This window comes from Equus caballus, chromosome 24 (assembly GCF_041296265.1).
Source record: "Equus caballus isolate H_3958 breed thoroughbred chromosome 24, TB-T2T, whole genome shotgun sequence".
In the NCBI taxonomy this organism is placed as follows: domain Eukaryota; kingdom Metazoa; phylum Chordata; class Mammalia; order Perissodactyla; family Equidae; genus Equus; species Equus caballus.
Window position 1 is genome coordinate 56864925 of NC_091707.1, and position 23737 is coordinate 56888661.

Genomic DNA, 23737 nt, shown 5'->3' on the forward strand with positions numbered 1-23737 from the left:
CCATCGTTAATTACTACTACATGTGATGGAAGAAAACTCCGTTGTTTCTGTGTTCCCTGGAAGGCACAAGGGGCCCCACAGCTGCATCCCTGGTCAGGCTCCTGAGGCACCAGTTTCATCCTTTTCCGCCTCCCCAGTGATCTCAGGAGTGCGGAGAGCTGAACGGGAAGAGACAGGCCATGGGAGAGGTGGTCTTTAATGCCCTCTGAGGCCCACATTTTAAGATAAATTTTTATTTTCACCCAGGGAATAATATGCACATAGTTAAGAATGTCTAACGCTGCTGAAGGGCCTCTGATGAGCCATAGCAGGCCTAGCCCCAGCCCTCAGCTCCCCTCAGCTGAGGCGGTTACTTTCTTCTTTTTAGTTGTTTACCTCTACGTGTCTGAATCATGTCTCTCTCACTACTTTCTTGACTTCTTCATATTAGATGTTGTCCATGGGCCAACCATTGTGCGACATGGGGACATGGCTCCCCACTTTAGTGTCCTTCCATCGGGAGTTGGTATTAAGTCCGTGCTCAGTGCTTACACCAAAGCATAAAGATTGTCATTGCTGAACCTTGTGGTGTACTGTGATGACATGTTCTTTCTTGTAAGCTTTTGTTTTTCCTAGAGAGAACTGCCTTGGTTTTTTTCATTTGCTTAGCAGTTCTCTTTCTTTTTTTGCTATTTGGTTTTTATTCTTAACAGAATTATACGTGCATGTAAAATGTCAGTTCTCTAAGACTTATTGTTTAAAAAAGAAAGCAGCCCCTCACTTCCTCTTTTGTGTGATTTGATACACTTACTATAGTTGCCCTGTGATTACCACGCAGGGTTAGCTAACACCTCCATCACATCACATAATTACCATTTCTTTTCTCCCCATCCTCTTCTTGCGGTAACCACCTTTAGGTCTTTTAGCGGTCTCTCTTGGTGTTTCAGTCGACATCACTAAATAACAAGCTTATACTGTCATTTCTTGATGTATAGCAATATTTGGTGACCAGCATGAATGGCTGATAACTGCTGGGTCACATTTTTTATGACAAGCAAATACCGTTCCCAGCTGAGCTGTGTGTGGTGCGTAGTGATTACTTTCGTGCTTTTGTGTAAGCTTTAGTGTTTCCTGGAGTTACAGATAGATATTTTAGTTTTAATTAAATGTACCAATTGTGCATTCATTGCAAAACCGTTCCCCAATCCCCTTCTCTTTGTTTTTGTGGATGTCTACCTTTTTATATTCCTTTTCTATTTGGCAAGAATTTTGGAGGCAGAGGAGATAATTGTGTGATCAGTCGACTGTTTAGAAATCCGATATTGGTTCTCTGATGGCTTCATTGTTCCTAGGTAGAAATTTAGAAATACCTAAATTCCAGATAGAGTGGAAGAGATCTCTTCCATTAATTTGATACGTCTTCCATTCTATGAGGGATCTCTGGGCTAGTGCCACTGGGTAACTTGTTCATGACTTACCTCTTTTTCTTCCATTTGTCCTTAGCAGTATTGATTCTTTCCATTAGTTCTCCTGGGCAACGTGGGTGTCCAGGGGATGAGGCATCCAGCACACGTGAAATGTCCTAGAAAGGCCTAGAAATCCTTCAGTGTCTCCCCTGAAGAGCATTTATTCTTTTCGTACCCCACCCCCCCCCAAACACAAAACTGCCTGCCGATGGACCTCCTGCTCCTGGGGCTCTGTCCTGCCCATCTGCAGCTCATGGCAACAGTCTGCTTCCTAAACGAGCAGGGGAGCACGTAGCAGGACACCATTTCTGCCAAGTGCTAACCAGGCAGTTCCCAGACTGCAAGACATCTGATGGGCTACTTTTTTTTTTTTTTTTATTGAGTTAATAATAGGTTACAATCTTGTGTGATTTCAGCTGTACATTAATGTTTGTCATTCGTGTTGTAGGTGCACCATTTCATTCTTTGAGCCCACCCCCCACCCCACCTTTCCCCTGGTAGCCACTAATCTGTTCTCTTTGTCCACATTTTTAAATTCCTCATATGAGTGGAGTCATACAGAGATTATCCTTCTCTAACTGGCTTATTTCACTTAACATAATACCCTCAAGGTTCACCCATGTTATTGCAAAAGGGATGATTTTGTTCTGTTTTGTAGCTGAGTAGTATTCCATTGTATACATATACCACAACTTCTTTATCCATTCATCTGTTGATGGGCACTTAGGTTGGTTCCATGTCTTGGCTATTGTAAATAATGCTGCAATGAACATTGGGGTGCATAGGACTTTTGGAATTGCTGACTTCAAGCTCTTTGGATAGATACCCAGTAGTGGAATGGCTAGATCGTATGGTAGTTCTATTTTTAATTTTTTGAGGAATCTCCATAATGTTTTCCATAATGGCTGCACTAGTTTGCATTCCCACCAGCAGTGTATGAGGGTTCCATTCTCTCCACAACCTCTCCAACATTTGTTACTATTAGATTTAGATATTTTTGTCATTTTAATGGGTGTAAGGTGATATCTTAGTGTAGTTTTGATTTGCATTTCCCTGATGATCAGCGATGATGAGCATCTTTTCATGTGCCTATTGGGCATCCATGTATCTTCTTTGGAGAAATGTCTGTTCATGTCTCCAGCCCATTTTTGGATCAGGTTGTTTGATTTTTTGTTGTTGAGTTGTGAGAGTTCTTTATATATTATGGATATTAAGCCTTTGTCAGATATATGACTTGCAAATATTGTTTTCCAGTTAGTGGGTTGTTGTTTGGTTTCAATCCTGTTTTCATTTGCCTTGAAGAAGCTCTTTAGTCTGATGAAGTCCCATTTGTTTATTCTTTCTATTGTTTCCCTTCTCTGAGAAGACATGGTGTCCGAAAAGGTCCTTTTAATACTGATGTCAAAGAGTGTACTGCCTATATTTTCTTCTAGAAGCCTTATGGTTTCAGGTCTCACCTTTAGGTCTTGGATCCATTTTGAGTTTATTTTGGTGAATGGTGAAAAAGAATGGTCAATTTTCATTCTTTTACATATGGCTTTCCAGTTTTCGCAGCACCATTTGTTGAAAAGACTTTCTTTTCTCCATTGTACGCACTCAGCTCCTTTGTCGAAGATAAGCTGTCCATAGATGTGTGGTTTTATTTCTGGCCTTTCAATTCTGTTCCGTTGATCTGTGCACCTGTTTTTGTACCAGTACCATGCTGTTTTGATTACTGTAGCTTTGTAGTAAGTTTTGAAGTCAGGGATTGTGATGCCTCCCGTTTTGTTCTTTTTTCTCAGGATTGCTTTAGCAATTCGGGTCTTTTGTTGCCCCATATGAATTTTAGAATTCTTTGTTCTAATTCTGTAAAGAATGTCATTGGGATTCTGATTGGGATAGCGTTGAATCTGTAGATTGCTTTAGGTAGAACGGACATTTTAACTATGTTTATTCTTCCAATCCATGTACATGGAATGTCTTTCCATCTCCTTATGTCGTCATCCAATTCTTTCAGAAAGGCCTTGCAATTTTCATTATATAGGTCCTTCACTTCCTTAGTTAAATTTACCCCGAGGTATTTTATTCTTTTTGTTGCGATTGTGAATGGTATTGTGTTCTTGAGTTCTTTTTCTGTTGGTTAGTTGTTAGAATATAGAAATGCTACTGATTTATGCAAATTGATTTTATACCCTGCAACTTTGCTGTAGTTGTTGATTACTTCTAAGAGTTTTCCAATGGATTCTTTGGGGTTTTCTATATATAAGATCATGTCGTCTGCAAACAGCGAGAGTTTCACTTCTTCCCTCCCTATTTGGATTCCTTTTATTCCTTTTTCTTGCCTGTTTGCTCAGGCCAGGACCTCCAGTACTATGTTAAATAAGAGTGGTGATAGAGGGCATCCTTGTCTCGTTCCTGATTTCAGGGGGATGGCACTCAGTTTTTGTCCATTGAGTATGATGTTGGGGTTATGGGTTTGTCGTGTATGGCCTTTATTATGTTGAGGGAGTTCCCTTCTATGCCCATTTTGTTCAGAGTTTTTATCATAAATCGCTGTTGGATCTTGTCAAATGCTTTCTCTGCATCTATTGAGATGAGCATGTGGTTTTTATTCCTCAGTTTGTTGATGTGGTGTATCACGTTGATTGATTTGCGGATGTTGAACCATCCCTGTGTCCCTGGTATGAATCCCACTTGATCATGATGTATGATCCTTTTGATGAATTGCTGAATTCTGGTGGCCAAAATTTTGTTTAGAATTTTTGCATCTATGTTCATCAGTGATATTGGTCTGTAGTTCTCTTTTTTTGTGGCATCCTTGTCTGGCTTTGGTATCAGCGTGATGTTGGCCTCATAGAATGTGTTAGGAAGTGTTCCATCCTCCCTAATGTTTTGGAATAGCTTGAAAAGGATAGGTATTAAATCCTCTCTGAAAGTTTGGTAGAATTCCCCAGGGAAGCCATCTGGTCCTGGGGTTTTATTCTTTGGGATGTTTTTGATTGCTGTTTCAATCTCTTTCCTTGTGATTGGTCTGTTCAAATTGTCTGCTTCTTCTTGAGTGAGCTTTGGGAGATTTTAGGAGTCCAAGAATTTATCCATTTCCTCTAGGTTATCCATTCTGTTAGCATAGAGTTTTTTGTAGTATTCTCCTATAATCCACTGTATTTCTGCAGAGTCTGTTGTTATTTCTCCTCTTTCATTTCTGATTTTGTTTATTTGAGCTTTCTCCCTTTTTTTCTTTGTAAGTCTGGCTAGGAGTTTGTCAATTTTATTTATCTTCGCAAAGAACCAGCTCTTTGTCTCATTGATCCTTTCTACTGCCTTTTTCGTTTCAATAGTATTTATTTCTGTTCTGATTTTTATTATTTCTCTCCTTCTGCTGACTTTGGGCTTTATTTGTTCTTCTTTCTCTAGTTCAGTTAGGTGTAGTTTAAGATTCCTTATTTGGGATTTTTCTTGTTTGTTAAGATGTGCCTGTATTGCGATGAATTTTCCTCTTAATACAGCTTTTGCTGTATCCCATATGAGTTGGTATGGCATGTTATCAATTTCATTAGTTTCCAGGTATTTTTTTATAATTTCTTCAGTGATCCATTGCTTGTTCAGTAGTGTATTATTTAGTCTCTACATCTTTGTGCCTTTCTCAGCTTTTTTCTTGTAATTTCTAGCCCTATAGCATTATGATCAGAGAAGATGCTTGTTATTATTTCAATTTTTTTAAATTTGTAGAGGCTTGCCTTGTTTCCCAACATATGGTCTATCCTTGAGAATGTTCCATGTGCACTTGAGAAGAATGTGTATTCTGCTTTTTTAGGATGAAGTGATCTGTATATATTTGTTAAGTCCAATTGTTTTAGTTTTTTTGTTTAGCTCCACTATTTCTTTGTGTATTTTTTTCTGGATGATCTGTCCATTGATGTGAGTGGGGTGTTGAGGTCCCCTACTATTATTGTGTTGTTTTTAACATTTTCCTTTAGGTCTGTTAATAGTTGCTTTATGAACCTTGGTGCTTCTGTGTTGGGTGCATAGATATTTAGAAGCATTATTTCTTCTTGATGAAGTGTCCCTTTGATCATTATATATTGTCCCTCTGTGTCTCTCTTTACCTGTCTTATTTTGAAATCCACTTGGTCTGATATGAGAATTGCAACACCTGCCTTTTTTTGCTTGCTATTGGCTTGAAGTATTGTCCTCCACCCCTTCACTCTGAGCCTGTGTTTGTCCTTGGGGCTGAGGTGTGTTTCCTGGAGGCAACAAATTGTTGGATCTTGTTCTTTAATCCATTTTGCCACTCTGTGTCTTTTTATTGGAGAGTTCAGTCCGTTTACACTGAGAGTGATTACTGATGCATGTGCACTTAAAGCTGTCAATCTGTTGCTCATTATCTGGCTTTCCTGCTTTTCTCTTCCTGTGTGCTTTATCCTACCCATTTGATACTGCAATTTCTTATGCTGGGTTTCTTAGATTTTTGCTTATTTATGTTTTGTGTCTCTGTTCTGTTGTTTAGTTTAGTGTCTACCCTGAAGTTTGTATTTAGAATCTTGTGAATAATATAGTCTATTCTCTGGTGGTCTCTTACTTACTTGGCCTAGACTAATTTAGTCCCTTTGCTCTTCCCCTCCTAAAGTATTATTGTCATTTCTTGTTCCAACTTGTGTTATGAGTTTGTAGTTAGAGTGATAAGATCGTCTTTGCTTTGGTAGTTTCCTTACCTTTATCCTAATGCTATAGTTGAATATTTGCTATCCTATTCTGGTTCTATTTATCTGTCTCCCTACTCTGTGGTTTGTGACCCCTTTCTCCCTTTTTTCTTTTTTCAGGTATGAGAGCCTTGAGGATTTCTTGTAGTGGAGGACTTTTGGTTACAAATTCCCTTAACTTTTGTTTGTCTGGAAAAGATTTAATTGCTCCCTCATAGCTGAAGGATATTCTTGCTGGATAGAGTATTCTTGGCTGAAGATTTTTATTTTTTAAAGCTTTGAATATGTCTCTCCATTCTCTCCTAGCTTGTAAGGTTTCTGTAGAGAAATCCGCTGAAAGTCTGATAGGGGCTCCTTTGTAGGTAATTCTCTTTTGTCGTGCAGCCCTGAGTATTCTTTCTTTGTCATTCCTTTTTGCCATTTGTACTACTATATGCCTTACAGTAGGTCTTTTTACATTGACAAATCTAGGAGATCTGAAAGCTTCCTCTACACACATTTCTCCCTCAATCCCTAGATTTGGGAAGTTCTCTTCTATAATTTCATTAAGCACACTTTCTGCTCCATTTTCCTTTTCTATGTTCTCAGGAATTCCTATGATCCTTAAATTCTTTCTCCTCATTGAATCTGCTGTCTCTCTAATACACTCCTCATTCCTTTTAATCCTTAGTTCTCTTTCTTCTTCTGTCTGGAGCCATTCAGCCTGTCTATCTTCAATTATGCTAATTTGCTCTTCTATGGAGTCTACCCGGGCATTCAGGGAATCTATATTCTGTTTTATCTGGTCCATTGTGTTTTTCATCTCTAGTAATTCTGTTTGATTCTTCTTTATAATTTCAATCTCTTTTGTGAAGTAACTCCAGAACTTGGCTTGTTTCTCTATCTTTCTCTCTACCTCATTGAGTTTTTTGATTATAGCTGCTCTGAACTAATTTTCATTTAGTTTACCTAATTCCAAGTCCTCAGGACTTAATTCTATGTTTTTATTGTTTTCCTTCTGGTCTGAGGTTTTTATTAATTTGTGGATGGTAGAGGAGCGGTTTTTTCGCATGGTGGTAGAATTTGGTTGCAGTTACAGCCTGTCGCCACTAGATGGGGGTCGAGAGCCACGCATTTCTGAGCTCTCCGCCTTCGGGCAAGATGGTGGCACCCAGTGTACTTTTCCGGGGCAGGTGGGGGCAGTTTCTTTTGCACACTGATCTGGATTCAATCAGTTCTGTTCTCTGGTCTCCCGGGGCCCTGCATTTATGGAGTCTCCATGCACGGAAGCTTTCCCCTGTCAGCGGGTTTCCACTGAACCGGCGGCGGGAGTCCTAGACCATCCCCTGGTCATGCTGCCCCTCCCGTACTCCTTGCTGGACCCACGCGGTGATCCCGGTTTCTAGGGGATGGAGCGATGTTCTCTCTTACGCCATTCCAGCTCCTCCGAGGCGGGCAGTAGGGGCTCTGTCTTCTGTCTTTTGATACTGTAGGTCTCTGAGTCCTGGCAGTAGGTTCATTAGCTGAAATTCAGGTTTTTTGTTTTTTTTTTCAGTCCATTGTTGTACTTTGGAGAGGAGAGAGTCCCGGGTCAGCTCACCCTGCCATTTTGCTCTGCCTCCTAGTTTTGATGGGCTACTTTTATGATGGTTAGATTTTAATAAAAACTGCAAGGGCAGAGTAAAGAGAAATTCTAAGAAATGTTGCTTTTAAATGCTTTTGATGTCAACTTGCACAGTGAAATATCCTAACGTTCTCTCAAAATACATCCCTCTCATGTATAAGTCTTTTATTTTGGGAATAGTTTCTTTCTTTCCCTGGGAAGCACTTGCTCCTGGGACACTGGAACTTCAGTTTCATGAGGCTGCATCCCGTATCACAGAGCATGCAGTTTCTTAGATTTTGATTCTGGGGAGCAAGGGCAGAATTGATCTCCCCAATATTTGGTTGCAAATATTGCCAAACTATAGGATTTACGCTAGTAGAATGACATGGATGATACTTCATTTGGCCTGTCACATCCTCAGTATGCAAACAGAGGCAATTTTTCTTTTTCTTTTTTTTTTTATAGATTTTATTTTTCCTTTTTCTCCCCAAAGCCCCCCAGTACATAGTTGTATATTTTTTTTAGTTGTGGGTCCTTCTAGTTGTGGCATGTGGGATGTCACCTCACCATGGCTTGATGAGCAGTGCCATGTCCACGCCCAGGGTCTGAACCGGGGAAACCCTGGGCTGCCGAAGCAGAGCACACGAAATTAACCGCTCGGCCACGGCGCTGGCCCCTAGAGGCAGTTTTTCTGTAGGTAGTTTTCACTTCCATGATGCCAATCTTTACTCAGTTAACTCTATGGTATTTTAAACATTAGCTGTAATTACAAAACTAATATAGTCTCATAATAATTAAAAGAATACAGGTAGACATAAAGTAAAAATATGAAACCAGGGATTTTCTACACAAATGTAATATGTGTAAAATATACCTAATTTACAGAAACAAGATCACTTAGTCATTCTGATGAATTCATTTATTTCCAGCAGAAGTCTTCATGGGGGACAGACTCACAGTAGGTGCCAATGATGCTGAGTGGTGGATGGCACACAGCAGTAATGTGTCTGGGGAGGCTGCAGGGAGCTGGTGAAATGATCCAGTCTGGAAGACTCTAAGAAGGTCAGTGGGTGGCCACGCCAGAACACGGTATAATCCTGGGGTGCAGCACTGGATCCTACCTGAAAGACTGTCCACCTTGGGAGCTACAGAAGCCAGTAGTACAGAGCCTGGAGGCTCATGCACAAAGCCATGTTGGGCAGTCACAGTGCTCGGTGGCCTGTTTCGAGCAGCATGCTTTCCAGAAGCAGCTTGCTGTCACTCTCCACGTAGGGCTGGTGCAGCCACATGGACAGGTAGCTCAGGGTGAGGTCATGGTCCACAGTGTGTGCCAGCTCTTCAACGATGGTGCGCTTCAGGAGGAGCTCCTTCCAGTACATGGCAGAGAGCTCGCGGGAAACCTCATCTGAAATAAATTTAGGTCTCCTCTAATAGCAGTAATTCAAGGAAGTACTCTTGACTGGGGGTGACCCGCCACTTTGCAAAGGTCCTTGTTAAAAACCAGAATTAGCAACAGCACTGAGGCAGAAAGGCCAGATGGGTATTCATCACTCGAGCTGGTGGAGGTTAGTAGAATGAAATAACATGGTGTCACGAAATTAGAAAGTAGCTATAACCTTTTCTACTCAACTTAAGTACCTGCAATGATTATAGACAGTAGATAGTAGATTCACCTCAAACTGAAATATTTAGTAAACACATTTCATTAGGTGATTTTACCCTTTTCTCCCTTATTTAAAAGTGACATCATAAATCAACATCAAATAGCTTAGCCCTTCTTTTGAACTAATAAAACTAAAAATAACCCTTATCTCATAGAGCTTATTTAAGTAATGGATTCCATTTTCCTGGGAGTCTTCTTCCACGGGCTTGGCTAAAGCTGAAGTGACCTCAGTTTTTTTTTTTAATTAAAACAAAACAAAAAGCAAAAACCCCACCTTTCTTCCAAAAAAAAAAAAAAAAGGTTTCTGCCTTCACAGGAGGTAGAACTCATTCTACCCATTGGTTTTAAAGGGCTAATAATGTCAACTTGCTTCATGAGTCTCTAATTACATTTCATATTCCTTGCTGATTATTAGGTGATTAAAGCCAAGAAGAAATGCTCATTTTAAGATGCCCCCATCTCCTTCCCTCCCAATGGATCCTCTTGAATTGAATTTCAAAGCCTGTCAGCTTCTTAGAGTACCAGATCTAAATGATCTCAAGTGCTCTCATAATCTACCCTTGAAAATCAATGCAGAAAAAACTACTTACAAAAATGGGCTGTGGGCCATGTGTGAAACAGGAGGGGCCGTTTTGTCTCCTCCCCATAATGGTAATTTTCTAGTTCACAAATTCCCTTGGCAGTTGAAGACAGCTTTTCCATTTTCCCCTGTATTTTGGTCTGAAAAGATATTAATTTGGAATATGAGCATATTATTTGAAATCTACTCTAGTCTCAGATTCAACAACTATAAGATTTCAGAACTAAGAAGTATGAGTCTGTCGAGACGAAAAGTCCAATAACTTGACACTATTAACTCCATGTGCAGTAAACTTCCAGGGAGCTGGAGGCAGACAGTTGCTATGATTTCATTAACTTGGATGACTTCAGTGATGGACTCCAGATGTCCAGTCCTGGAGAAGAGAAGGCTTGCTGAGCCGCAGTTCCCTATGATTTCCAAAGAGCACGAATTTTTTAACACCAATGACCTGGAAGAATCGCAAGATAGGCTCCTGTTTTTATGGAATGCAAGAGGAGAAAGGGCATTAAATGAGCTCATTTCTGACTCTTTTATTAACTGCCTTGAGTTTACTGAAGCCTCTGGTTCCTGTTTTGGTAATAATGAAATGGTAATAATGAAAGGGAGCCCCACACACTTCACGAAGGAAGGAAAACGATGAGACCTTGACATCAACAGGGCCTCAGAGTCCTCCAGGCTCCATACAAAGCTGGGTAACTGCAGCATCTGCACGGCCTTTGCGGTGGATACTAAAACCATCCCCACTGCATGACAGGCCAGCACAGACGGGGCTGACAAAGTGCCTACTTTCACAGGGTGGTTAGGAGGACTGAGTTTTTTTTGAAGCACCTAGTTGGAGCTATATAATGGTTTGTTAAATAAAATAAATGGGTGAAGTAACTAAGATTTCAGATTTGAGTAGCATAGGTCTTCAAAGACCACATTTCTAACTCCCAAGTATAGTTAACTTTATGTACATGGAGAAATAAGAAAAGACAGATAAATCGTCAAAATCTTAATTCTTTGCACTTGGTCCTTCATCCTCCAATTATGTTTGAAGTGGCATGCACTAAATTTAGCTAACATTAATTTGTAAAGGACTATACTCCTTTTCCAAATCTTTCTAGGTTCGATGTTTCCCTTGGCCCAACCCCAGAGGTAGGATTATTCCTTCTGTATGACAGCTGGGAATTCTCCAGGTCACTGAGCTAGGGGAAGACAAGGCCAGGACTTGAGACCACGCATTCTGACTCCAAGTCTCTTGACACTCAGTCCTATGCTCTCTCCTCTGCATCACACAGCAGCTCCCTGGGGCCACCTAATTCTAAGAAAAGCTTGTAAAGATCAGGAGAGCAAGAAAATGCTAGGCCAGAGGTGCCTCACTCAATTCTGGAGCTCGGTCATCAATAAAAAGACTAAAGTTATGCTCACGTGTGCAGCCCTGGACAGTGCATGAACAGCGGCCCACACTCACAGCTCAACACAGGTACTTCTGTTCCCACAGCTAATAGACCACACTGCTTAGGGAAAGGGGTGCCTCAAACCTCCACCAAGGTCAAATTCATTCAAGACATTTAAAGTAAAGTCTGGGAAACCATTCTCTCTAAAAGCTGGAGGAACATAGGAAAAATCATATTAATATCCTTATAACATTAACTCTTGGTTTTGAGCATACAATGAGAACTTATTTCAAAACCACTTTAAAATAGAATAAATTCACTGGAGCATAGAACTTTGGTGCCTGACAGCTAGCATTCAGATGTTGGTTTCTAATACCCTTCTCTGGTAAAAGGAGCCAGGGATCCCTGGAAAGATGGCTGATTCTAGCACTGAGGCAGGAAATTCACAAGATGAGCCTAGAACATCTTATAATGCCAGAAAGTTAGGAAGTATTCAAAAAACCAAAACCTAAAACTTACAATGATGGGAGTATGTCAAAAGGACATGGGAGCCCACTGAACTCCTAATGGCCAAAGCAGGAACAATTTGAGGGACAAAATAAAGCAGTACTGGATTATAACCCAAAATACAAAACAAATAACCATGAGTCCATACTGCTAGAAATAAATGACTGAATAGTTAATAGGGGAGAAAAGACAAATAAATGATTAATTATTTAATTATTCTGTACATCTAAAACTGTCCTAAAAAATAAAGCGGTATTTTAAAAAACATGTAGAATAAATTCACTGGAGCGGGAACCTATGAGTTGGGGAGACCGTAGAGACCATGTGGCCCACCCTTTCCCAAAGTGTGGGATGCACTGGGAGGATGGTTAGGTGGCACCGGGCCGTGGTATTAATAACCCTGAACCACAGGGGGACACACTGCTTCATGCCTCATTTGTTATCTCCCAATTCTTCTGGTTATCAGTATGCCTCTCCATCTCATAATACTTGCTTTTTTTAGACATAATACTTCCCTTTTTAGGAAAGAGGGAGTAAACCCCAGGCTCAGAGACTTTCACAGGGAAGCAGTATTCAGCTAACATTTTTATAGTGTGGTTTTAATTATTCTACAGAAAAATCTTGAGTAAACAAATGAGTATAGGATAAGATACAAATTGTGAGGCAGGTATGAGAGTGGATGAAATGTTTGAACACTCATCTAGTTCCACCCAGGAATTAATTCCTCAATGATCTTTGTAATAAATCCACCAAGTGATCATCCAGGCTTTTGGGGGCACATTTCCAACGATGTGACACCCCACCCCCTGGGCAGCCCATTCCAGCTCTGGACAGGACTTCTGTTATCACATAGTTCTCAGGTGGGAGCTAAAGCTTCTGTGGGCTCCAGGGGTCTCCCCTCTCCGCTCTGAGGCTTCATAAAACCAGCATACTGGTTTCTTTTCTCAGGACAGCCTTTTGGCCATGATGGCAGCTTTTCGTCTACTGGTTCCCCTTATCCGGGCTAAAACCCCAGTTCCTCTAATTCTCTCTGACACGGCCTGCCTCCCTCAGCCCCTCTTATGTGCCCACACTGTCTGTCCATGATGATGGGTGGGCCCATCATTCCCTTGGCTCTCAAGGACACAGCCTAGGCTGTGATCTTGGGAACTCAGCTCCCGATGAGTGTGCAGCCACCAAAACCCAGCGGCCACTTTCAACTGGCCTGCCAGGCCACACCCCCCTCCCCCTGGACCTGTGCTGTGGGCTACAGGGACCAAGGGCAGGTGTCCCATGTTTCATCCGCTACTGTTCAGTCCATTGAGCCTGCTGGCTGGGTTTTCTGGACCTTGACTCTACCTCCTGATGTCCTCCCAGGCTGTCCCTTCTCAGCGTGGGTCAGGCGGGCTGAGGAAGGAGGCCTGTGGTACCTGACTGCTACTCAAGGATGGGGAGGATGAAGGGCGCACAAGCAGAACCACTGACTGCTACTCAAGGATGGGGAGGATGAAAGGCACACAAGCAGAACCACTGACTGCTACTCAAGGATGGGGAGGATGAAGGACGCACAAGCAGAACCACTGACTGCCACTCAAGGATGGGGAGGATGAAGGGCGCACGAGCAAAACCACTGACTGCTACTCAAGGATGGGGAGGATGAAGGGCGCACAAGCAGAACCACTGACTGCTACTCAAGGATGGGGAGGATGAAGGGCGCACAAGCAGAACCACTGACTGCTACTCAAGGATGGGGAGGATGAAGGACGCACAAGCAGAACCAAGGACTGACCACTCAAGGATGGGGAGGATGAAGGACGCACGAGCAAAACCACTGACTGCCACTCAAGGATGGGGAGAATGAAGGACGCACAAGCAGAACCAAGGACTGACCACTCAAGGATGGGGAGAATGAAGGGCACACAAGCAGAACCAAGGACTGACCACTCAAGGATGCGGAGGATGAAGGGCGCACAAGCAGAATCACTGACTGCCACTCAAGGATGGGGAGAATGAAGGACGCACAAGCAGAACCAAGGACTGACCACTCAAGGATGGGGAGGATGAAGGGCGCACAAGCAGAACCAAGGACTGACCACTCAAGGATGGGGAGAATGAAGGGCGCACAAGCAGAACCACTGACTGATCACTGCTGACATGCCTGAAATCGAAGTCACACCTCCTCCCCCCCACGGCCTCCCCATTTAAACACTTTCCTAATGTGGTATGTGTATGTACAGAGCTATAAATGAGAAGGTGTGATCTAAAAAACGCCACGTGGCATTTAAAAACAAAATCCTTTCCAGGGTTTTTTGCATTTTAAAAGGTCAAATTAATATGTGTCAAGTGTTTCTCATTCGAATACAATTTTGGGATTCTGTGCAATGTTTTTCACCAGGAAGGAACACAGCAGGTCAAGGATGAAGAGGTTCTGGTGGGAGCTGTAACACATCAAACAACAAACGAGGAGGCAATCAGCAGTTGAGGGTAACTGACCACCAAGCTGTGTGGCTTTAGTTTTGTGGCTGTTTAACTTATTTCAATACAGGAACTTAGCCACCCAGTTTCTTCTCTTTCAGGAACAATACGTGCACCTGCTTTCTTGTCCAAATAAAAATACTTGCCATAATCAAATGGCTTAATTTGGGAACAAACAAACAAAACCAATACAAGTGGCCAGTTTTCAATAGCTTATTACTATGGAAATTTCAATCGATTATTCTGCCTATGTTAATCCGCACTGGTCCAGAAGTCCTATGTCCAGAACCCACTGGAGACATAGCCATGAATATGAACATAAAACAAAGAAAATAGATACCACAAAGTGCACATGCTTTATCCTCCCGCTTCCTGTGAGCAGGCTTAAGACAAAGTCACTGGACACCTGCCCGCCTCGTTACCGGCTTGAGTACAAGGAGGAGAGAGTTGGGTAGTGGGGCAAGTGTTTCTTATCATAGCAGAACCCCAAGACAAAGGGGAAGGCAGAATCACAAAATGGACAGGCCAATTACAAAAACCCAATCGTTTATTTAGAGGAGACAAAGTCTCATAAACATCACAATATCCAGAGGACAGTGCTACATTTCAGTCATAAAGAAAAGGCTAAAGCACAATGTCCTCAATGCACCATTTATTTTCTCATTTCAATGCTTCTGAAACCATTACGTATCTCACAGTTGATGTGATATTTAAAAGAGGAGTGTTTCTTTCCTGAACATCTATAGCCTGCCTTATAATAGGTAGAATCCTAAATTTGAATGAGTGGTATCTTGAAGAAATACAATTATATTTGACATATTCTGTTTAAAAAGGCAAGGAAGCATGTAAAGCATTAGAAACATTCTCATCAAAAAAGGTTAAAATAGAAAGATTTTATATGTTTGTGGGTAAGCTTTAGTTATCCAAGTTCAAGTATGTACAAAACCTTATTCCTGTGCCTGGCAAAGAGATGAGGGGTTATATGCACATTTGGTGGCCAGTATGGTGGATACTGAAATTCAGTGCAATCAATAGTCTCAGAAGAGTGTCTTACACGCTAGATCAGGGCCCACGGACCAAATCGGCCCTTAGCCTATTTATGTGCAGCCTGAGAGCTAAGAATGGGTTTTACATTTTCAAATGGTTGGGAAAAAAATCAAACAAAGAAGGATATTTTGTGACACATTTGTAACTCAAATTTCAGTGTCCATAAATAAAGTTTTACTAGAACACAGCCACGCCCATTCACCAATGTACTGTCTCTGGCTGCTTTAGGGCTCCCCAGCAGAGCTGAGCAGTGAGAAGAGAGTCTGTAGGGCCCACAAAGCCTAAAATATTTATTTTGTGGAGCCCTGAAAGTGGGTGAAATTGCCCCGGACAACACACAGGACAAAAAGAACAAAGGTCTAGGACAGCATCTTGGAGAACACCTAGACCTGTGGGGCAGGAAGAGGAAGAGAGGCCAGCAGGGGAGGCTGAGGAGGGAAAACCAGTGTGTGTGGAGGAGGAAAGCACTGCCTAGAGTTGAATGCTGCCGCGCCCAAGCAAGCCCAAACACAGCCCTGGGATTCAGTGACCGTGAGCACAGGTGGCTGGATCTGTGGATCTTACCAAACCATCTAAGGTGGCCTGCAGCCCCTCACACAGCATCTCCAGCTCCTTACTGTACTCCGGGTGCATCTTTTCTGCATTGTCATTGGAAGCCAGGCTGCTGTTCTCTAACTCTATCTTGTCTTTACTCCTGGACGAAATGGAAAATAATGAGAACAAAATACACTCTGTAAGCTTACCTCATTTCGTGACGATGAACCCTAGAAAACTCATTATCCACATAATTATGTCAGATATTTTGTGGAGGCATTGTTTCATCTCATTATAACATATGTTTACTTATTATTTACACATACAATGAATATGTCCCTCAGTTCCTCAATTTTGCACTGGAATAAATTCAGCCCTGTGGCATCCTTGGCGTGTAGCACAGGGCTTACAAAGATGAACGAGACATGGATCGGTTTCCCAGAGTTCACATTCTAGGAATAGGAATGTGTTTTGTAAACTGCAGGCTGCGACCTGTGGGGCATGAAATAAATCTAGTGGGGTCACAATCAACACTTAAAGAAAAATTAAACATGAAAATAGAATAGGAAGGATCAGTGAGCATACTACACAGTAAGGATAAGAGCTTTTTGATGGAAGTTGCTGGGCAGAATTCCACCAGAAAAGGCAGCGGAGGACCAAAGCACCTGAGGTATGTGAGGGAATTTCACATGGAAGCAGGCTGGCCAGAGCCAGGGGACAGGCCAGGAAGGTAATGCTCTAGACTCTGGACTGTAGACAAAGATACACATATATATAATTATAACTTGGAGAAATGAAAATCATATATATATATATATATATATATATATAACATGTAATATATATAGGAAAGTACACAGAATAATAAAATAAATCTTCTAATCGGAATCAGCAAATAACAGTTTTTTTCATAATTCCTTTGTCTTTAAAAAACAAATTGCATGGGGGCCCGGCCCTCTGGCCGAGTGGTTAAGTTCTCGTGCTCCACTGCAGCGGCCCAGGGTTTCGCTGGTTTGGATCCTGGACGTGGACATGGCACCGCTCGTCAGGCCATGTTGAGGCGGCGTCCCATATGCCGCAACTAGAGGGACCTGCAACTAAAATATACAACTATGTACCCGGGGGATTTGGGGAGATAAAGCAGGAAAAAAAAAAAAGAAAAAAATGATTGGCCACAGTTGTTAGCTCAGGTGCCAATCTTTAAAAAACAAACAAACAAATTGCTAAGAAAAAACAAAGTTCTCTATTCTCAATACTCGGCTTCACTCTGACACTTGGAGGCACTGGGTTTCTCCACACCAAACAATTCTGGTTCTCCAGATACCAGCTGGGCATCCTACAATTTAACTCAATTCTGACAGCATCTGCCTGTGACAGCATCAGATCCCACAGGTTCAGAGCTCAGTCCTACAGGCTTGCCCTCCCCTCCACTTATAGTGCAGTCACAAGTCCAGGATGTCACCTGTGCTATAAATCAGAGGTTCCCATAAGCCCTCCCGGGGATCAATTAATTTGCTAGAGCAGCTCACAGAACTCAGGAAATTGAAGGTATCAAAGAACTTGGTTTACTTATTAGTCTACAGGTTTATAATAAAGGATAGAGAAGAACAGCCAGATGAAGAGGTACATAGGGCAAGATCCAGAAGGGTCCAAGCACAGGAGCTTCGTGAGCTCGGGGTGCAGCACCCTGCTGACGGAGGGATGTGCTCTTGTTTACCAACCTGGAAGCTCTCCAAGCCCCATCCTTTTGGGTTTTTATGGAGACTTCATTATGTGGGCATGACTGATTAAATCACTGGCCACTGGGGATTAATTCAACCTTCAGCCCCTCCCACCTCCCTGAGAGGTAAAGGGGGTGAGGGCATGGCACTGAGAGTTCCAACTCCTAATCTTCTGGTTGGTTCCCTAGGCAACCAGCCTCCATCCTTAGGGGTTTTCCAAAAGTCACCTCATTAAGGTAAACTCAGGTGTGGTCGGAAGGGGCTTTCACCTTTATCACTCTGGAGCTATTTCAGGAACTGTCAGACAAAAGACCAAATATTATAACAAAAGATTCTCCAATTGCTCTTATGGATCAGGAAATTATAAGGGTTTTAAGAGCTGTGTGCCAGGAACAGGGACAAAGACCAAATATATATTTCTTATTATAAAACACAATATCACAGAAATAAAATGCAACCTTAGAAGATGAAGTCCCACTGACCACCCCAATACTCGTTCTCAGAAGATACCAGTATCATGAATTGAGCCTATATCCTTCCAATCTATTACTTCTTCTTCTTCTTCTTCTTTTTTTTTTTTTGCTGAGGAAGATTAGCCCTGAGCTAACATCTGTGCCAATCTTCCTCTATTTTATACGTGGATTGCCACCCAAGCATAGTTGATGAGTGGTGTAGGTCCGTGCCCGGGATCCGAACCTGCGAACTTGGGCTGCCAGAGAAGAGCGCATTGAACTTAACCACTAGGCCACGGGGCCAGCCCTCACTTTTATAATTTTATATACAGATGTAACCATGAACAATATGTAGAATAATTTTGTATTTAAAATGTACAGGTACAGTTCATACTTGTATAAATCATTTGACCACTTGCTTTTTTGCTTAATATTTTTTCATTTAATTTATCCATGTTGACAAATAGAGATGACCCTTCCCACCCTACAAGTCTCCCAGGAAACTTCTGCCTGATCCTTAAGGGCGAAGAGCTCAGAGCATGAGGAACTCTAAATGTACTTACAATAAACTGATTTTCAGGTTGGCAATATTATTTGCTGTAGCAAAACCTGCATCATTGAGGGTTTCCCATTTCAGGATTAAATTATGCCAATCAGCTGCATTGTCCTTAATTTTTCTTGCACTCACAGATAAGACAGGTTTTCTGGGTATCATGCTTCCAAGAGTCTTTGCTGATAGGGAGTAAAAGAAACATAATTATTACAAAATTTATGATCTTACAACTTTCAACAGTAGAACCATCCCAGTTGCTACATCAACTGGACAAATAAATGTCATGGAAACTAAGCAGTCTGGATGGAAGTTCCTGGAATGAGACATAACAGAATTGTTTTTACAGTTTAAGACTCACCAGAGATGGCTGAGTCCTTTTCCAGCTTAAGGGCTCCACAAAGTTTTTACCTTAAGCACTATGATCACATTCAAAGGTTGGAAATAAGGTAAAGCTGTCACTTTCTGCTAAAACACTCCACTTCCATGCCGTAATACCCCACTGTCTAGTCTCGGGCATTTCGATACCTTACATTTGTTCAGAGCCTTGTGGTTCTTCACACTGCCACGACCCTGCTTAAATGCAGGAGGAAGCCCAAACTCCAACAGGATCTGGCTCCCTCTCTCTCTGCCTCAAGACTGTCTCACCCCCACCCTGAAGCCCCCTCAATCTGCAGCTGAAATGATCTATTGACAGCTCTTGAAAAGTTGAGTCCCTTGCAGGCCTCTGCAGGAACGCTCTTTCCTGCCCTGCGCCAGTGCTGCCTGTGCTCCAAGACCCACCCGATCCCAGCTCCTGTAGGAAGCTGGCTCCCGAACACTAAAAGCCATTTCGGCTGTTTGGGCTCCCCAGTCCTCCTGTGTCCTCTCTCCTTCTCTACTTAGAACTTTCAGAGGTTTCTCATGGCTCATGGGATAAAGTCCAAATTCTGTGAGAGGCCCCTTAAGAAATCCAGGAGGCACAATTGTGGTATCGTTAGGAGTTTAGACTCTGAAGACCATACTGACTGGGTTTGAATCCCAGCTCTGCCACTGCCAGCTGTGGGATCTTGGGAAAATCAGTTAACCTCCCCGAGCCTCAATGTTCTCACCTGTAAAATGGGGATAAAATACATCTACTTGATAGAGTTGATGTGGAGATTAGATAATGTATGTAAAGCTGTGAGGGCCTGGCACGTGGCAAGTATCTGTGGGGGATCAGAATTGGCCACCCCAAAATACGTCTCTGGCTTATTTTTAAAAACAAAAGACTCAGAAAAAAAAAATTTGACATTCCCCCTGACTGCCTCAAAGAATTTAAGATAAAAGGCCTGTTTCAGGAAGGAGCTATCACCATGGATAAGCACAACGGTAGACTGGGAGGAACCTCGCAAAGCCCATTTAATCAAAGTCTTCCCCATGTCTCATTGTCTTTGCAAAGCATGTCAACATTTGTTTACCAAACATTTGCTTTTCCATCTCCATGTGAATTGCCTTCCTCCCCTTTGAAGTCCCAAACCACTACCCCCAACATCCTCCCTTATCTTTAGCTGAAGATGGTATTTAAGGTGGTAGCTTTGGCCATTTTGGCGAGTTACTCAGTTTTCCTGTTTTTTTCCCCACGTACACGTGTTATTAAATGTGTTTGGTTTTCTCCTGTTATTCTGTCTCATGTCACTTTAATTCTCAGACCAGCCAGAAGGACCAAGAGGGTAGAGGCATAGTTCGTCCTCCCCTACAGATCCAACATAGTATCTGTCATCACAAGGGCTTCTCCAATGTGTGTTTTTCCCACCACCATCAAGCAATAAACTCAATTCTGACACTATGTACCTGGAGATAGCATCAAATCCCACAGGTTAAGGGCTCAGTCCCACAAGACTGCCCCCCCCCCCACACCCCCACTTCAGATGCCAATCTCAAGTCCAGGTTGTCACCTGTGTTTCTGACTGACCGGCTATAGATCAGAGGTTCCAAAGACCTCCTCCGTTGAGTTTGAGTAATTTGCTAGAACAGCTCACAGAACTCAGGAAACATTTTACTTACGAGATTACTGGTTTATTATAAAAGGATATAACTCAGGAACAGCCAGATGAAGAGATGCATAGGGCAAGGCGTGGGGAAAGGGCGTGGAACTTCCACGCCCTCTGAGTGCACCACTCTCCTGGGATCTCCACCTGTTCACCTGGCAGCTCTCCAAACCCTGTCCTTTTGCTTTTTCATTTTTTTATGGAGGCTTCACTACTTAGGCATGATTGACTAAATCATAGGCCACTGATTCAACCTCCAGCTCCTCTCCCCTTCCAGGAGGTGGGGGTAGGGGTGGGTGGGACTCAAAGTTCCAACTCTCTAATCACAAGGTTGGTTCCTCTGGTGACCAGTCCCCATCCTTAGGTTACCTAGGGGCTTTCTAAAAATCACCTCATTAACATAACAAAAGACCTTGATTGCTCTCCTTGCTTAGGAAATCCCAAGCATATTAGGAGCTATGTGCCAGGAACAGGGATGAAGACCAAATATTTATTTCTTATTATAAACCACAATACCACAGCTTCTGTTACCTAAGTCCTGCCCATCATGTCTCCACTTGCTCTCTATGCCTCAGTGCTGGCTCTGTACAAGTTCTGCCTTTGACCTGGTATACATTTCCTGTCAGTGTGTGTCCCCACTCACCTGGGTAACTCCTAGTAACTTTTCAGGGCTCTGTTTTTAAATATCATCTTGATTTTTCATTCATTCTTTACTTATACAACTAACCAATATTACCTCAGTGCCTACCATACGCCAGGCATGGGAGATTAAGTGATTGAGCAAGACAGAGCAGGACCATTTCCATGGAATTTACTTTCTGGAGAGAAGGTGTATAATAGACAATTAGATATTCATGATCAGTTCAGATTATGATAAGTGCCAAATAGAAAATAAAACAGGATCTTGTGTTAGAGTTGTGAAAATTAATTGTAAAAACCCTCAACTAAAATCAGAGTCAGGAAGGCCTGCAGAGGGAGCTCTCACTCCCCACCACTCCTGTCAACTACCCGAAACAGAAAATCAATTACAGAGTCAGTTAATTAGGACAGTTAAAGACCCCAACCGGAAGAGTCATACCTTGCACTCCCAAACAGGAAGTGCAACTACTTTACTACTCCAGCAAGAGAAAGGAAGATTTCTTTCTTGCCCAGCAACAAGCCCAGCCAATGGAAAACGCTACAGCTCAGACAACGAGAAGCCCTCCTCTCCTGAACTTTTACTTTCCTCCAATGAACTTTCATTTTTTCCTTGCTGATGACTTCTTTTCCTTGTCTCACCCTCCTGACTATAAAAGCCTTTTATGTTGTGTAACCCTCTTGGAGTATCTCTCTGCTTGCCAGATGAGATGCTATCCATTTAATTAAGCTGATTAGGTCTTCCAATTTACTCAGTTGAATTTTTTTTAACAGAGTGAACCCCTGATAAGGTGTCATTTAGGCTGAGACTTGAATGATGAGACCTCAACAGCATGGGCCCTAATGTGAGAATGAGCTTGGTGATTTTGAAAAAAAGAAAAAGGCCAGTGTGGCTAGAATAAAATGGAGAGAGGGTGAGTAGTAGGTGAGGAGGCAGGCAACTAGAACCTTATGGGCCAAGATAAGAAGTTTGGATTTATTCCAAGTCAATGGAAAGTGATCAGTGAGCTTTGAGTAGGGAAGAAGTGAGATGATCTGATTAGGTTTTTAGAAAGTCACTTCCATAAAGAAGTCTTCCCGTATCCCCCAGGTTGAGTTAGGCCTCACTGCACTACATATCTGGAATACCCTATACGTCAGGTATCAAGACACTCACCAGTGTGGTGTATTCGCTTGTTTAACATCTATATTCCCTGCTAGACTGCAAGTTCCACCAGAGTAGGGACTATGTCTTGTTTCCTCTCATAACCTCGGAACATAGCAGGTGCTGAATAAAATGTGTTAAATGGAGAAACAGCTCTTACCACTGGTACTAAAATCTTCCAAAGGTTTCTCTCCTCCAGTAGGGGTTCCTTCAGGGCGAGGACCACATCTGATTCATCGTCTGTCTGTCCCATTCCCAGCACATATTTAGGAACCAAAAACACAGTTCTGACTTCAAGAAACTCAAAGGCCAGTAGGGAAAGACAGACCAGTAATCAGTCACAGGAAAGGGCAGAGTGAGGTAAAGGATAGTGGCTACTTTACTTAATCCCTCTGAGCCTCGGGTCCCCTTCTGTTGACATTACTTCACGGGGTCGCTGTGAGGCTCCAATGCGCTAATCTATGTAGAGTACTTAGAACACGACTTGGCACATAGTGAGCGCTGGCTGAATGACAGCTTTCAGTACCAGCAGAAGGCTCTGTGGTCGGTAACTGACTGACGGGAGTTCAGGGAAAGTGTTCCAAGACAATTACAATTTGAGCGTCAGGATCTGCGGACGCTCCTTTGCGTACATCTTGTACACGTGAAAAAACAGGCTCCGCAAAACTGACACCCGGGCCGACCGCAGAGCCGGCGCGCGGCCAGCGGGTTGGGCTGGGCTAAGGCACGGACCCCATTCGATCCCGAAAGCTCCGGGTCTCTGGCCCACCCTGCAGTCCAAGCCGTAACATCCACACCCTCCCTGCCCCGGGAAACTAGCCCTTCTCACGCACCTTCCATGCGGTCCGCAGGTATCCCGGGAAAGAGTCCCGAAGCCCCGTCTACACCCGCCGGAAGCGCGCACGTCACTTCCGCCCCGCCCGCCGCCACTTGTGGCTCTGCCGCTCTATCCTCGGGCGGAGCCGGCTGTCGCTCGGCGGTGCCGGCCCGGTTGCCCAGGGAACGGGCTCCCGGCAGCCCCCGCGGCCCGGAGTCCGTCCCCGCCTCCCCCGGCCCGGCGGGGCCGAAGAGTCCGGAGGGGCAGCTGCGGGAGGTGAGTCCGGCGACGCTGCTGGAGGCCTCGCCGCCCCCGCCGCTCGGCCCCGCGCTCCTCCCCGCTGGCGCTCACGCCTCCCCCGGGCCCCCCTTCCCTCGCCTCAGCCGCGCAGGGTCGCCCTGCCCGCTTCGCCCCCTTTCCCGGCCCCCGTCCCGCCCGCGCGGGGTGGCCGAGGCTGAATGCCATCACACATGAAGCGCCGGGCTCGTCGCCTGGCAGAAGCCGACGGTCCGCCGAGGGAAGCGGTTCTCGCCCA

At 43.4% G+C, this 23737-nt stretch overlaps 2 protein-coding genes across 19 annotated transcripts in view; one reads left to right on the forward strand and one right to left on the reverse strand.

Annotated features, from left to right (window-relative positions):
• Positions 1–8610: 8610 nt before the first annotated feature.
• On the reverse strand, positions 8611–23351 carry CINP (cyclin dependent kinase 2 interacting protein). Of its 3 annotated transcripts, none has more exons than XM_023628437.2 (6): positions 23219–23298; positions 22546–22629; positions 18610–18778; positions 15904–16033; positions 9963–10092; positions 8611–9114 (listed from the first exon to the last, which is right to left on the reverse strand). In XM_023628437.2, the coding sequence occupies exons 3-6, from the start codon at positions 18759–18761 to the stop codon at positions 8912–8914; spliced, it is 615 nt and encodes a 204-aa protein (XP_023484205.1). In that variant the 5' UTR covers positions 18762–18778; positions 22546–22629; positions 23219–23298; the 3' UTR covers positions 8611–8911. The 3 variants fall into 3 exon arrangements, with proteins under 3 accessions (XP_023484205.1, XP_070105401.1, XP_023484206.1); XM_070249300.1 differs by having other exon boundaries at positions 22546–22625; positions 23219–23283; XM_023628438.2 differs by lacking the exon at positions 22546–22629 and having other exon boundaries at positions 23219–23351.
• Positions 23339–23737, forward strand: part of TECPR2 (tectonin beta-propeller repeat containing 2) — a 100658-nt gene continuing 100259 nt past the window's right edge. For 11 of the 16 annotated variants that reach the window (XR_011431887.1, XR_011431888.1, XR_002803697.2 and 8 more), the window contains exon 1: positions 23339–23478. The gene's annotated coding sequence lies outside the window, so the exon portion shown is untranslated. The remainder of the gene's footprint in view (positions 23479–23737) is intronic. The other 5 variants (XR_011431884.1, XM_070249297.1, XM_070249294.1 and 2 more) reach the window with 2 other exon arrangements.